This window comes from Perna viridis, chromosome 7, assembly GCF_037379345.1.
Source record: "Perna viridis isolate PV_CMFRI_1.1 ecotype Kerala chromosome 7, ASM3737934v1, whole genome shotgun sequence".
NCBI lineage: Eukaryota > Metazoa > Mollusca > Bivalvia > Mytilida > Mytilidae > Perna > Perna viridis.
Window position 1 is genome coordinate 45312445 of NC_142451.1, and position 13779 is coordinate 45326223.

The window sequence follows — 13779 nt, forward strand, 5'->3', positions numbered from 1 at the left end:
ACTTGTTTTAAAATATGTATACAATTTAGATGGGAAATATCAAAGGAGTAATACATGGAAACTTATTTAATCTTACAATGTTTGCTTAAGACAGGTTTTGAATTGTATCAAGTTCAGTTTGGGCAGGTTCATGTAAATGGACTGTTCTGAGGATAAAACTATGTTTTAAGCTACCATATAGCAGGTAATTTTCACAGTATGCTAATTTTGGCATACCTGGTGTTTTTATGCACCACTAAGCATTCACCAAAATAAGAAATGCTGAAATTTTTCTATTTTTTTTTTTGGCCTAAAAATCACCACATTTTGTACCATGAGGTATTTAGTGAGTCCATACTTTGAGAGACTTAAACTTAATGTACCAGTACACATTATATCACAGTATACATATTGTTTAGCAATGAAGGTTCACCAATGTTCCTGTTACATCTGATAGAATTTTAAGAATGGTTGATAAAGACAGGTTTTAAAAATTGTATTTATACATTGCTGCTGCTGGTTTGGATGTTAGGTTTATGGTGATTTTTGGGATCGTTGCCTAAAATGTAAAAAGTCCTTAATTGTTAATTTCAGTGTTCTAGGATTTTTCAGAAATTGAAGTTTCCTTGGTAAAAATTCATATAAAATCAACCTTCCCACAGTCAATGACTGCTTTCCAAACAAAACAAATCCTTACAGCATATGAAGTTTTCAATTTGTCACGGGAAAGTGTAACTAAGTACCTAACTTTCCCTGACCCAAATTTCACTTGCTCTGGGTAACGGGAAATAGGAATCCTAGAACACTGAATTTGAATGGTTGCAAACATATTTGATTAATCAAAGGAATGTTACAACTGTTCAGAGCCTTTATTGAATTGAATAATCCATTCAAAGTACTTAAGGATTATGCTATGCCTTCTTGAACTCTTCCGCAAGCATTAAAGTCTTTTATGAGCAAATGGAAATGATGCGTAATTGAATCAGCTAACATTAAATGAATGAGTTCTGGCTTCAGAAGCTCTTATAGTTGAAGTAATTTGATCTACAAACAGGCTTGTGTATTTAATGTTATCAGTTATACTATAAGTTTAGATTGACTGATGTGGATTTTTAAGATTAACTTAGGCAAAAAAAAATTTGTCCTCTCCTGCTCACAGCAGGAAAAAATAGGGTAGGTAGGTAGAGATGTTTTTTGTTTTTTTTACTTTTCAAAAAGATTTTATATTGAGTTTTAGGGAAACAATCTAGACTTTAAGATTCAAGGTCCTTGTGCCAATATGACCATAAAATGTGTTAGTAAAGAAAAAAAAAGGGTAGACAGAAAAGCAGGAAACAAACATATATTTATTTTTTTGGCCTTAGAAGAAATCCAAGCTCTTAGGACATACTGGAGTAAATCCTTGTCCATTCCATTATGGTGATGAAACAAATACAGAATTGACAGTTTTTATGGTAACTGATGAATGAATGAAACTGTTAATTTGTTGTGTTAACTTCGAATTACCTTTTTCTGTAAGAAATCCAGACTATAAGCAGTAAATCTCTGTCAATGTCCTTAATGCGCTGAAACAAAAACAGATTCTTGGCAATCTGAGTTATAAATCAATACTTTAGATGTATGGATGTAATTAATTGTAGATCTATATAGGGATACTAGATCAGTTATTGTCCAGTTCTGGTCAATACAAATTCTCCTAATGAGGATAGAATAGATTGCCTTGTACATATACATGTATTATTAATGTAAGTCTCTTTGGAAAAGGTTTGTTGAGTTTTGACAGGTTAGTCATTCTCTTTTGGTTTTAATTCTGTAGTTTTGCAAATTTTGATGGTAATATTGATTTTCTTTTTTAGAATTAAAGAAACATTAAGTTAGATGGACTGTTCAATTTATAAAAAGCATTGATAAACAGGAAATATTTATTGGTTTGGACTATTGACATTCCTATTTTACTCACTAAGATATACAATAGGTCCTTTTGAGTGGGGTTTTGATATTCTAATGTTATTAAATGGTATGGTGCTATTTTGTCATCTAAGTAGTAGATGTATCAAACCAAGAAGAAATGCTGATCAAGGGGGAGGTTGCAGGGGGTTGACCCCCTTTTTTATTGTAAAATTTGTCATTTCATGTGTAAAGTTGACAATAATTGGCAAATAATTTCCTACCACCCCTCCTTTTTCTGAGGATTCCTGGCTGGCACCCTTCCATTTGAAAGTGACTGGATTTGCCCCAGAAATGGTAACCTCAGAATCTTTTCCAAAATGGAACAATGAATTTTGCCCAAACAAACCTTGATGAACCCAGAGGACTAAGAGTGAAGCCAGAAAAGTGAAAAAATCAAAATGCAAATGAAAATGATTATATCAAGCAGGGAAAATCTGTGGGCAAAAAAGAAACCATTCAAGAACACATTAATTGACAAACACAAATGATGAGAAAGTGTATAAATAGAAATACAAGGAGGATCCTGCCATAAAACCAAGCAGAACTGATGATAAGTAAAGTATTAACACACTCACAAACCATTTGATATAAACAAGGTCGTATGATTTCTTATTTGGGAAAAAAAATTCTGGTATATTTTTCAGTCTTTTCTTAGACTTTCTTGTAATGTCAAATTTCACTATGTATTCATCCTGTGGTTTATGCACCTGTAGTTTCAAACAAGTCTAAAATCATCCTTAGAATGAACTATGGCAAATATTTATCTGAAAATTGAAGCAATAATAAAACACTATTAAAATTCAAATTTTATTAATTTGAAAGTTGGAACGTGTACAACTACAGATATATAACATGTCTACATACCTCAAATAGTATTGGTCTTCTTAAAAGTCATGTACAGTATGAAGACATACCAGTAGTTGGTCAGAGCTTGAATTGTTTTATCACACATGAAAACCTGTGCTTCTGTTAGTGTTTAACTTTGATATAGCCATTGTTAAGAATGTATAATTTTGTGCCAGTTATGGTAAAAGAAATAGATTTTTGAAAAAAAAAATGTTTGAAGAATTTAGACTTCGCAATAACACCTTCATTCTCCTTTTACTGTGGGGGATTGTCATTCAACAATGGTTTACATGAACGTTAGTAAGACTGATACATATACTTTACATTTTACCCTTTACACTTATTGAAGGAATGTTTCTAATTTTTGAACAGGTATTACAAAATAACCTGGTTTGTAGCAGTTAACACTTATTGAATATAACCTGTTCAAAAAGTAGAAGCATTCTCATAATTTAATTCTTAAAGAATGATGAAATATTAATAATTGATTCATAATCAAAACATTGTTTTTTCTGGGATTATTTGAATTGTTCTGTGTAGACCCATCCGTATTAATGAAGTCATAATACTAACCCAGGTTATACAAAATAATCTGGTTTGCTCAAAGAAAACCAACCAATCAAAAGGCTTGTTACAAATCAAGTTTAATAACTAACATTTATCTTTTTGCCTTTTTCAGCTGGAGGAGGGTACTTGGATGATGATGGTATTTTAAGAGACGACTACGATTTTCACGACTCAGGTAAATTTGCTTCTACCCATTGGACAGATTCTGGTTTTGGTGGTAGTAAACAGTCAGCAGGAAGTACTTCTACTCTACGGCAGTTTGATTTACAGTCATATCCTAGTTATGACAGTGTTTCACACCCTCTAGATGATGAGCGGGAAAATATCAGTGATTTAGAAGCATCAAAGGATGATTTAAGCTTTGATCAGGATGGATATACTGGTTATGATGAGACTGGCCAAGATAGAGTTCAAACACCAACTAATGATAAATATAATGATAAATCTGTGAGAAGTAGTCACAGTAGCTATAATAATTCTCTATCATATGACGAGGCTGACCATTTAAGGAGGTCTACCGATTCTGGGAAGGAACTTTTTGATGAGGAATATTACAAACAATTAAGAGAATTAGGAGTGTTAGTTGATGGAGCTGATTTAGTTGATGATAAAGATTCACTTAGAGAATTTGAGCACTTAGAGCAACATGTTTCTAAAGACGAAATTCAATTTGATGAAAGGGAGGATGGTCCTGCATTTGATGATTATTTAAGAGCGACACCTACACCTCAGGAAGACGATTCTGTTGTTCCTGATTTAAGCCGTAGTCAGTATCAAGGTCACGATTATCAGACTTCTCAGACAACACGACCTACAACTGCTACTTCTTTAAGAACATTAAGTAGGGGATCTTTCCCAGAAATAAGTCCTGAAGAGGCTTTAGAACTTTACAAAGAAAATTTAGAATCCCGTGATTTTGAGGATGCTGCTAGCATTGATTTAGAAAGTTCTCAGCGTACAAATGATGATGATGAAATATTTTTAATCACTAGTAAAATATCTGAAAATCCAAAGCCATCTAAAATTAGAGCATATCAAAATGACCAGGGTGTACCTTCTATGAGCCCTAGCCATGGCAGCCATGTAAATCAGGGTGAAAGGTCATTTGATAGGTCATTTGATCGAGCTGAACAGGAAATTCGTAGACGTGGACACTCTAAACATGCTCAACAACAGTCTTATATTGAGGACTCTTTTGATGATACTGATTATGGAGACAGCAGAGGATTCACCCCTGATGGTAGGGAAGGTTCTGTAACTCCAGACAGAAGAGCTCCTAAAAGGTCAAGTTCTGCAACTCCTACTCGTCCAGACTCAGTTGCTAGTCAAAGATCCACGGCATCAGATAGAGCTAAGACACCAACAAATCAAGGACCTCCAAAAAACTTACCTAAACCTCAAAGAAATCAATCAGATAAAGGAAGTAAAGGAAAAGAACAAAGCTCTGAAAAAATGCCTAAACGACTTCTACCAAAACCCACTCCTAGTGAGGAAAATGCCAACAAAAACTTCAGGGTTAAGAGTAAAAGTACAACAAATCTGGCTTCTAAGTTTGGTCCCATGAAACCAGCTTATACAAACATGTCATTAGTGGATTTATCTCATATCAATATTGACCAACCCGAAACTGATCACACTGAAGATCTTAGTGCCTCGTCAGACAAAGCAAAAGTTGAACTTTCCTCTAAACTTAAACAGGAATTTCACAAACGTAAACAAGCTACTGAGCTTGTCCAACAATTACAAATGGACTATGATAAGTTGCTGTCAAAGTATGCATTAGCCGAGTTAACGATTGATCAATTACGACTTGGAGCTAAAATTACATTACATTCTGACTCTCCAACCCCTAGTCAGGCAACATCGGGATCTCTACCTGGTGCCCAGCAACAGCAGATACTACAACTAGGACCAGGTCGAGCTGTCAAGTCACCTTCACCTTTCCAGGGGTCTATATGTAGTCCTTTGTCTCAAGGTAAGATAAGATTGATGGATTCTCAGTAAGGTCCTACCATTTCCAATTAACCCTCCTACAAAATCTGATACGCTTATAGAAATTTTTTTGCTGTAAGTTTTCTACGACTAACAAACATTTTTTTGTGGGGAGATGGACATGTATGCTGGTATTGATAGTCTCTGTGTTTGTTACTTATTTAGTGTGCATATCCATCACAAATCAATTAAACATCATTCAATTGTAGTATTCCAGAACAGTACAAACCTCTCAGTAGATGTTAACCTGAGTGTCATGCAGTTATTGATAATATGCTCTGTTTTAAGACCTCTATATTCATCTGTCAGTAAATTTTAAAAAGTTTTTTTTTTTTTGGCTTAAGCTCAACTGATAAATATCTGCAATAAATATTTGTGACATGTTGATATATTTCAAATGGGACAGTTAGCGGAATTCACCTTTTTCATACAAACAATAAAATATTGTTTAAATCTATCTGCACATTTTATTACATCTCTAGGTAAACATACTTTTACTTAAATGTGCCAAGAATCTAAACCTTTAACTATAAATCCCTGTGTAATGTACAACATTTCTTGGTAGACATGCAGAGACTCGTCAAGACTCACCTGTACATGTAATTAGGTCGTTACTTTAATTGAAATTAACGTACTGGCATTTAAATTATAAATATATACTTTTGGAACTTATAATGTAGACCACGTAGAATGTTAAATGTTGGATCAATGGTCGAATTTTAAAATTACTTATAAATTCATCTCATAAATGGAACGATAAAAGTTAAAATGTGTATTTATGAATTTTAATTCTGTAAATTAAAAGAATTGAACCATTGCCAGTTTGTGTGTTCTAAACATTGGAAATCACTGTTCAGAATAAATTTTATTGAATCAGTTAAATATTTGATTTAAATTTCATTCTTTACTACTACATCCATTTTATCCACATGGTTTCATCTGGATTATGCAAAATATATCTTCTCTTTATTCCTTTACTTAAATCTTGCATGCTTGCATAGAGTATTTTTATTATGCCCTTTTATAATTTCGATGAAATCTCTTCAATGAAACAGTGTGTGTTGACATGGGTTGTTCAGTTGTTTTTACAATTTTTTATTTCTGGTGTTTCCTGACATACAAGAACTAAAAAATCTCTTCTTTTTCTGAATAAAAGACCATATGAAAAAAGATAAAACAGTAACATCCCTTGAATGTTACACACATGTACATGTACCGTTATCTAATTTTTTAGTGCTGTGTAAAACCCAGCATTTTGATTTAATCTAACCTTATGCTTATCATACAGGCTGGTTTTTCCAATTAAATTCCAAACACTTTTATTTACTGATTTTACATTGTTCACATCAAATACCTGAATCTTATTTCCTATAGTAAATGAATTAATGAAATTTTAAATTTAGACATTTAGGCCAAACACAAATTATAATATGTTCCCCCTTTTCTACGTACTCGAAAATGTTAATTTCAATTGTACTTTTCAACAAGACATTTTAGGTTTCTTTTTTTTCACAGAGCGTTTTGAGGTATCATTTTAGGGGATTTGGGCCTCTACTTATAAAAAGGACAAAAAACTCTTTAAAATGACCATTTAGACTTCATGAAATGCAAAAAGGGCTCAAGAAATTTTTTTTAAATTGCCTTTTTTTAATCTTGATCTGTAGTACATATGGCCAGTATTGTCCAGGGTGTTCCTGTATACATGTTCTTTAGGAATATCTTCTATAACTTCTGTTAAGGCCTAGAAAAAAAAAATGTCTGTTTAAGGTTACATATGATGAAAAAGTAGGTAATGTAGGTAGGTAAAATAATTTCATTTTTTATGGGAGGATGTCTTTACTTCAGTTGTGCTCAACTAAAATTAAAGACTGAAATCTTCAAAGTCACTGATCTTCAGATAATCACTGTCACTGATTTTGGCCTACTTTCAGCATCCGAAATGGTACAATTGCGATATGCTCTATAATCGGGTGACTTCCGCTAAAATTTTGGTTCCCTTATTATTGCAAACTCTTTCGTAACCATTATGACCCGAATGGCTATACATAGATATCAGCGTCCTTATAATATGTATGACCTTTATATAATCAATTGTAACAAATGCCGGTGTTTGAATTGGAAACTGGGTAATATTACATATATTTAATGCTAACCTATCATTATCTTTTAATGTAAACTTCCCATTCTAATACAAGCTAAAAAAAAAAGGCATAGACATGTGTATGATATGTTTTAAAAAAAGGTACGTTGTAGCGACCTTTTGGTCACATCATATTGACCAGTGAACCAGATTAGGAATCTGATTAAGCAGCTGGTAATGAATGTTCATAAATATCGGGGCATGCAAAAGTATATGACCTATATAGTCTTTTAACGAGCCTCCGTGCCTTAATCGGAAACTGGGTAATGTTCAAAGCTAACCGTTCATTTCATGTACAGTTACTGTTCTCGTACAAGCACGAAATACACGTAGAACACACGTGTATAAAACTTAAGAGGTACATTTTTATCTTGTATGAAACTAGAACTATGACACTGTGGTGGTAAACATGGTGAGGATCTGCAACATTTATTGGCGTTTAACTACAGATTTATGCAAATCATATGCGAATATTAAGTACAAAAAGTATGAGTGCAAGAAGTTGCTAACAATATTAGCGACTTAAAAGGGATAATTTAGTGGCATTTTATTAAAAAAATAACTTTAAAATGTGCTAATGTAGGCAGAAAAAAAGGCAGGTAGGGTAATCTTATACAGACATTTTATTCTTGGCCTAAAAGCCATTTTGTAAGACAAAAAACCGAAAACAATGATTTATTTTGTTTAACCTAATAATGCTAGCTGTTAATGGATATAGACTTCATCTATTTCTGAAAACAAATTCCATCTATTCATGAGTTCATCAATTTTAAAGGGATCCATTGAAAATATACTTTGTAAAGGTGCAATAGAGACTTGATGAATTTTCTGTCGACTTAAGAGTAGAGCTAATATACATTATTTATTAGGTATTCATGCCAAAAGGATTTATTCTAGAGAAAATTAAATATTTATTTACATAAATGGTTGTTTCAAATGCACATGATGTCGACCTTATTATAATATTGTTGAAAATTTTGCTGTTTCAACTTTTTTTATGTGGCATTTTAGTGTTTTGAGTAGAAAGTGACAATATTCTCGAAATCTGAGACAGTAATTCATTGTACTTGTTACTTTGTTTTGAAGGATTTTTTTCATGCAAGTATTCATTGCTTATTATATTTTCTTCTCTTTTCTTAAAAGAATGATCGATTTCTGAGACATTAAATTTAGACATAATTGGCAAATCCTCATTTTACTTGTCAAGTTATCTGTTGGATTAACGGAGCTTAGTGTATGCTAAAACCAACATACTTTAACACATATGAAATAATTAAAGGCCATGGACTAAAAATAATGCTATTGTTCCATACTTATGTTCAGTGCATTGTTAAAATAGATAGAAAAATTCACATTGTTATAAACTTTTAAGTAAAATGAACCTACTTGGACAAAATGACCTTCGATGAACAGGAGTTATTAAATTTATCTCGACGGAGCTTCAAAAGGAATTTACATCCCTTGGCATATAGTGATACATGGATTTTACGACCTCTTTCTGCTATTTCAGAAGTTTCTCGAGAGGAGGGTAGGTTATATTCATTAGGATTGCATGGTGGCACTTTTGGTTTTGCATAGGACAGATTTGCTTCTTGTTTAAGCATTGTTATGGAGTTTTACATCTTTAGGAAGTCTATATGTGCATGTTTTTGACACTCATTTGCTTTTAATTTTAGTAATTATTGCATGTTAATCTGTCTATTGTTGAATATACATATTTTAAATAGATTTATTTTTAGCCATATATAAAAGTCTAACGAACTTCCTAAAATGAAAGAAATGAAAGCAGTACTTTGGCTGACAGTTATTGAATAATCATTTTATGTGCAAACATATATAAAAAAAAGGTTCCAGCCATGCTTGGAAAAAAAAACAGCAACAAATGAGATATATTAAAAATTTTGACTTTCTATTTGAAAGAATGGGGTATATGAATAAGAATATATGTTAGTTCTATTTTCGACTTTTGAAATTGGTGATTGTTAGGATGGTTTAAAGGATTATAAAGAGTACTCATAAATGTATGAAAAATTCGCTTTCCTGTTGCTTTTCTGCATAGATAGTATGAATTAGTAGCTTTGTCTTGCAAGGGTGTGGTTTTTCTATGTAAAATAATCTATGTTGTCAATAGAGTTTTTGAAGGGCAGTATACTGTTAGAAATTAGCAGCCACTGAGTAGACACTGCTGGAGATATCTAAAGAGATTCATTGTTTCAGAAATTTTGTCTTTTCTTTTCATCTATTTTGGTTCAAATGTTATTTTTTTCACACACTAAACATTTGTTGGGTTCATTAAAATGTTGTATCCATTTGTCATTTACATTTAATTCTGAAAGGATTATCAAAACAACACATTGGAGTGAAAGTCATGAATTGTACATCAAATGTAAAAACCTTTGAACTTCATGTTTCATGTACATATAAAAAATTCAACCTTTCAACTACCATTATTTCAAGAACATCCTTCCATCATCATTTGTTTATTTGTTTAAAGTGGTGACTATTTTTTCTCTTATATTTGCAGACAGTATTGGAGCTGAGTTTCAGAATGAAAGATTTCATGATCAACGTTACAAAGGCCGTAGCCAATCAGATTCAGGTTTACTCAATGGCCATCCATTGGAGCTCAGAACGACACCCAGTAATGGGGCTGAGGGGGTTAAGATTGGGCTATTGGTACAAGCTCGGAGTCTCGATGAAAGGGTCGGTACTATTTCTTACATAATTAAAATTATTTAAATACATGTTGTAAATGACAAATTTGACACCACTGGTTTGTCAGTTGAAATCTGTTTTTTTTTTTATATTTTGGTGAGTATTTGGTTTGTCTTAAAATAAAAAAAAACTGAAGTTTCAGTCATATTACCAAACATTTTTCATATTGTCAAATATTGACACTGTAATCAAGATTTGTTAAAATGTGCATATTTCCCTTAATTTAATAGTAAGTTAGAGATAATAGGGACCTTTATTGTTTAAACAGCATAACCCCCTTTTTTATATATACCTGCAATTAATAGTGGGCAAACCAGGACATCACCCCTAAATTAGGTTGTTCATGTCAGGTACTCCTAGCTTTTATTATATTTACAATATTGCCTTTTAACTTAATACTTGGTCAAGGAGAAATATACCTTTATCTTAGGCCTTTAATTTTTTATGTAGCTTACAATTTTCTTTCCAAACATTTTTGTACAAAGTTCAACGAATTTCAACCCAGTTTAATCCTCTTACTAAATGTGTGTAGTGTTTTCTATAATAAATTATCCTACATATACAACTTTAAATATTCCTATGTAATTGTGAAGGATTGATATTGAAATATTTCTGAAATAAAAGACCAGCAATTATTTACATAAACTCAAATGAATTAGAGTAGGAATGCCATTTCAGAGTTTATTGACTTTTGAATTTTAAAATTCTGAAAACTCTGTGTTGATTATAGACCAATGCCATAATCTTAGGTTAAAATTTTTCTCTCATAAAGCTCCAAGTACATGTACTTTGGCTTCTTTTTTATGTTTTTATATTGTACAATGTAACCTGTCTAAATTGACTCTAAATTGAACCCTAAAATAACTTAAGTTTCAGTCTCAATAAGAATTAGGCAGTGGGTGAAACATGGTATGAAAAAAACCCTATCATTTTGATAGTGTAATTTGACTATTTGCACCATCAGAATCAAGGAAAAGACAATATTTTCCATATCATGTTGATGCATTGAGTTATAATTTCATTGAAATGTACTGAAAATGAACATTTCAAGGGCAGATAACTCTGTCAAAAATCTTATTTTTCTAAGATTCTATTAAGTAATTTTCTGAGCAAATCCAATGATGCAGAGATCAAATAATGGTCTTTTCAAATAGAGAAAGCATCCTTGATTGATATTTTATTGTCAGATTAATGGGGTTTTGACATACATGTTTCTGATTTTTCCTATTTTACCTGATTCTTACAAACACTTACACTTAAACCCTAAAAACTTATAACCTGTCTACACTAGACACTTGACTTAACTAAACACCTGTTTAAACTGAACAGGTTCTACAGTTCAGAAATGGTTTGGTTATGACAGATTTCACTGTATAGATCTATAAAAGTAAGGCTGCCATTCTAGCAAGCCAGGTTTACTGTATAGAACTATAAAAGTAAGGCTGCCAGGTTCCACTGTATAGAACTATAAAAGTAAGGCTGCCATGCTACCAAGCCAGGTTCCACTGTATAGATCTATAAAAGTAGGGCTGCCATGCTAGCAAGCCAGGTTTTACTGTATAGATCTATAAAAGTAAGGCTGCCACGTTTCACTGTATAGATCTATAAAAGTAGGGCTGCCATTCTAGCAAGCCAGTTTTTACGGTATAGAACTATAAAAGTAGGGCTGCCTTGCTAGCAAGCTAGGTTTCACTGTAAAGTACTATAAAAGGAGAGCTGCCATGCTAGCAAGCTAGCTTTTACTGTTAAGTTATATATTCATATATGTTCAGTGTGAACCAACACATTAAATATCTACCATACTAAAAAGCTGAAACTTCTCAGATAGACCTTTATTAAAAATAATTATTATTTCATCTGAATTCTAATTGCAGATGGAGTCATTTAAAACATTGATGGAAGAGGGTCAACTAACACATGAAGAACAAGAAAAAGTTTTTGATAAAATTCGGACAAATCATGAAAAGTTACGTCATGACTACTTACAATCTAAGGAGGACTACAATGTGTTGAAAAGATCCACACCTAATCTGGCAGATATAAATTTTGATGGTGATAAAGAGCTAGAAGGGGAATTATTTAGACTTGGGATGAAATTTGATGAAATTCATGAAGCTGTTGAACAAAGTGAAAAGGAAAAGGCATCACAGCGTCAACCTTTCCAGAAAAAGACTACTGAGACTGAAATGTCAGACCACAGTGACCAAGAAGGTCGATCTGTCGACCAAATGAAACAAAAAATGAAAGGAACCAAAGCAGGGGATGATTTAATTGAACCAAGAAAAAATTCTGAATTTGAACAAAAAGTGAAACGATTACATGAGGAATATAATGCATTAATGGATAGATATCGAAGGTTAAAACAGATGGCACAGACGCCTGAGAGAGACAAGGAAATTGATAATCTGGTCAGGGTAGGTTTTCTATCAATCCATGTAAGATTGTTATTGGGCTATAGATACCACTAGGTACATTCACCTGCTTATGAAATTAGAAAACTCAACTAATAATTTGCTTGTTATTGTTAAGTATAAATATTATACAGAAGGTTACGCATCACTTATTTGATTTTTGACACTTAGTCAGTTAGATGTATTAAGTAGAAATTTACCTTTCCCTGCAAGGTCCTTTTCCACAAACTTTTGTTTAGCACGAGATGAAATTCTTTAGATTATAACAAAAACTTCCAATACTTAACACTTAATTAGTTTCTTATTATATTTTAAAAGCTGTAAAAACCTTGTTAAACTAACTTGTTGGTTCTTTTCTGTTCAAGCTAGTGTTTTTTTGACAGCTTTTTATTTTAAGGAGGTAGACCTTGGGTAAGGGACATAACTCTTGAAATCAGTGATATGTTTGCATCATGTTCAATTGCACAAAAGCCTATCAAGCTTCCATTAGAAAAGGTCTACCTTAAAATAAGTAGAAAATTGAAGTAGAATACTATGTATATGTCAAAGAGACAACAACCCCAACGGGATGAAAATGTCAGACCAAGGCTACCCATTTGTCTTCAGTGCATGTATCACTTTTTTCTGAATGACTCCTGAGGTTGAATTATACTCACAAGTGCCTAAATGGTTTTACAAGTATTTTGATTACTTCTACAGCTTTGAGCTTGTTTGTAAGTTGGGACACATTATTTTTTGTATTAATGTGTTTGTTGACACAAATGGATTTGTAAATAAAATCAAGTTACCAAATCATTATTTGACCATGCAATCAGGTTTCAGTCCAAGGTAAACTGAAGGGGTTGCTATAGTAATCTTTCACAGCTTTAAAGAGTATCCAAATATATACCAACTTCTGATCTATATGGACCATTATTTTCCAAGTTAAGGAATTGATCGCTGTTCAAAATGTTGCTTTGTATGCTATTCCAGTAATACCATAGTTCTTTTTCTTAATTTTGAAACATGGAGCCATGTGAGACTTCCTCATCTCACAAAATAAAACATGGGATCATTATGATATAGTATAATCAGATCTTCCTGAGTTGGTTGACTAATCTTTAATTGATTGAAAAAGTGTTAAAAAGAATATGACACTGTACAACCCCTATAATACATGACTAAGAAATCTCAGACACC

General features: G+C 32.4%; 1 protein-coding gene across 9 annotated transcripts in view; it reads left to right on the forward strand.

Annotated features, from left to right (window-relative positions):
• The window catches only part of LOC148612913 (uncharacterized), a 40907-nt gene that overhangs the window by 10071 nt on the left and 17057 nt on the right, over positions 1–13779 (forward strand). For 8 of the 9 annotated variants that reach the window (XM_088594790.1, XM_088594794.1, XM_088594796.1 and 5 more), the window contains exons 3-6: positions 3455–5317; positions 8985–9002; positions 9999–10177; positions 12064–12603. In XM_088594790.1, coding sequence (XP_088450916.1) covers positions 3455–5317; positions 8985–9002; positions 9999–10177; positions 12064–12603 — 2600 coding nt within the window. The remainder of the gene's footprint in view (positions 1–3454; positions 5318–8984; positions 9003–9998; positions 10178–12063; positions 12604–13779) is intronic. The other variant, XM_088594792.1, reaches the window with a different exon arrangement.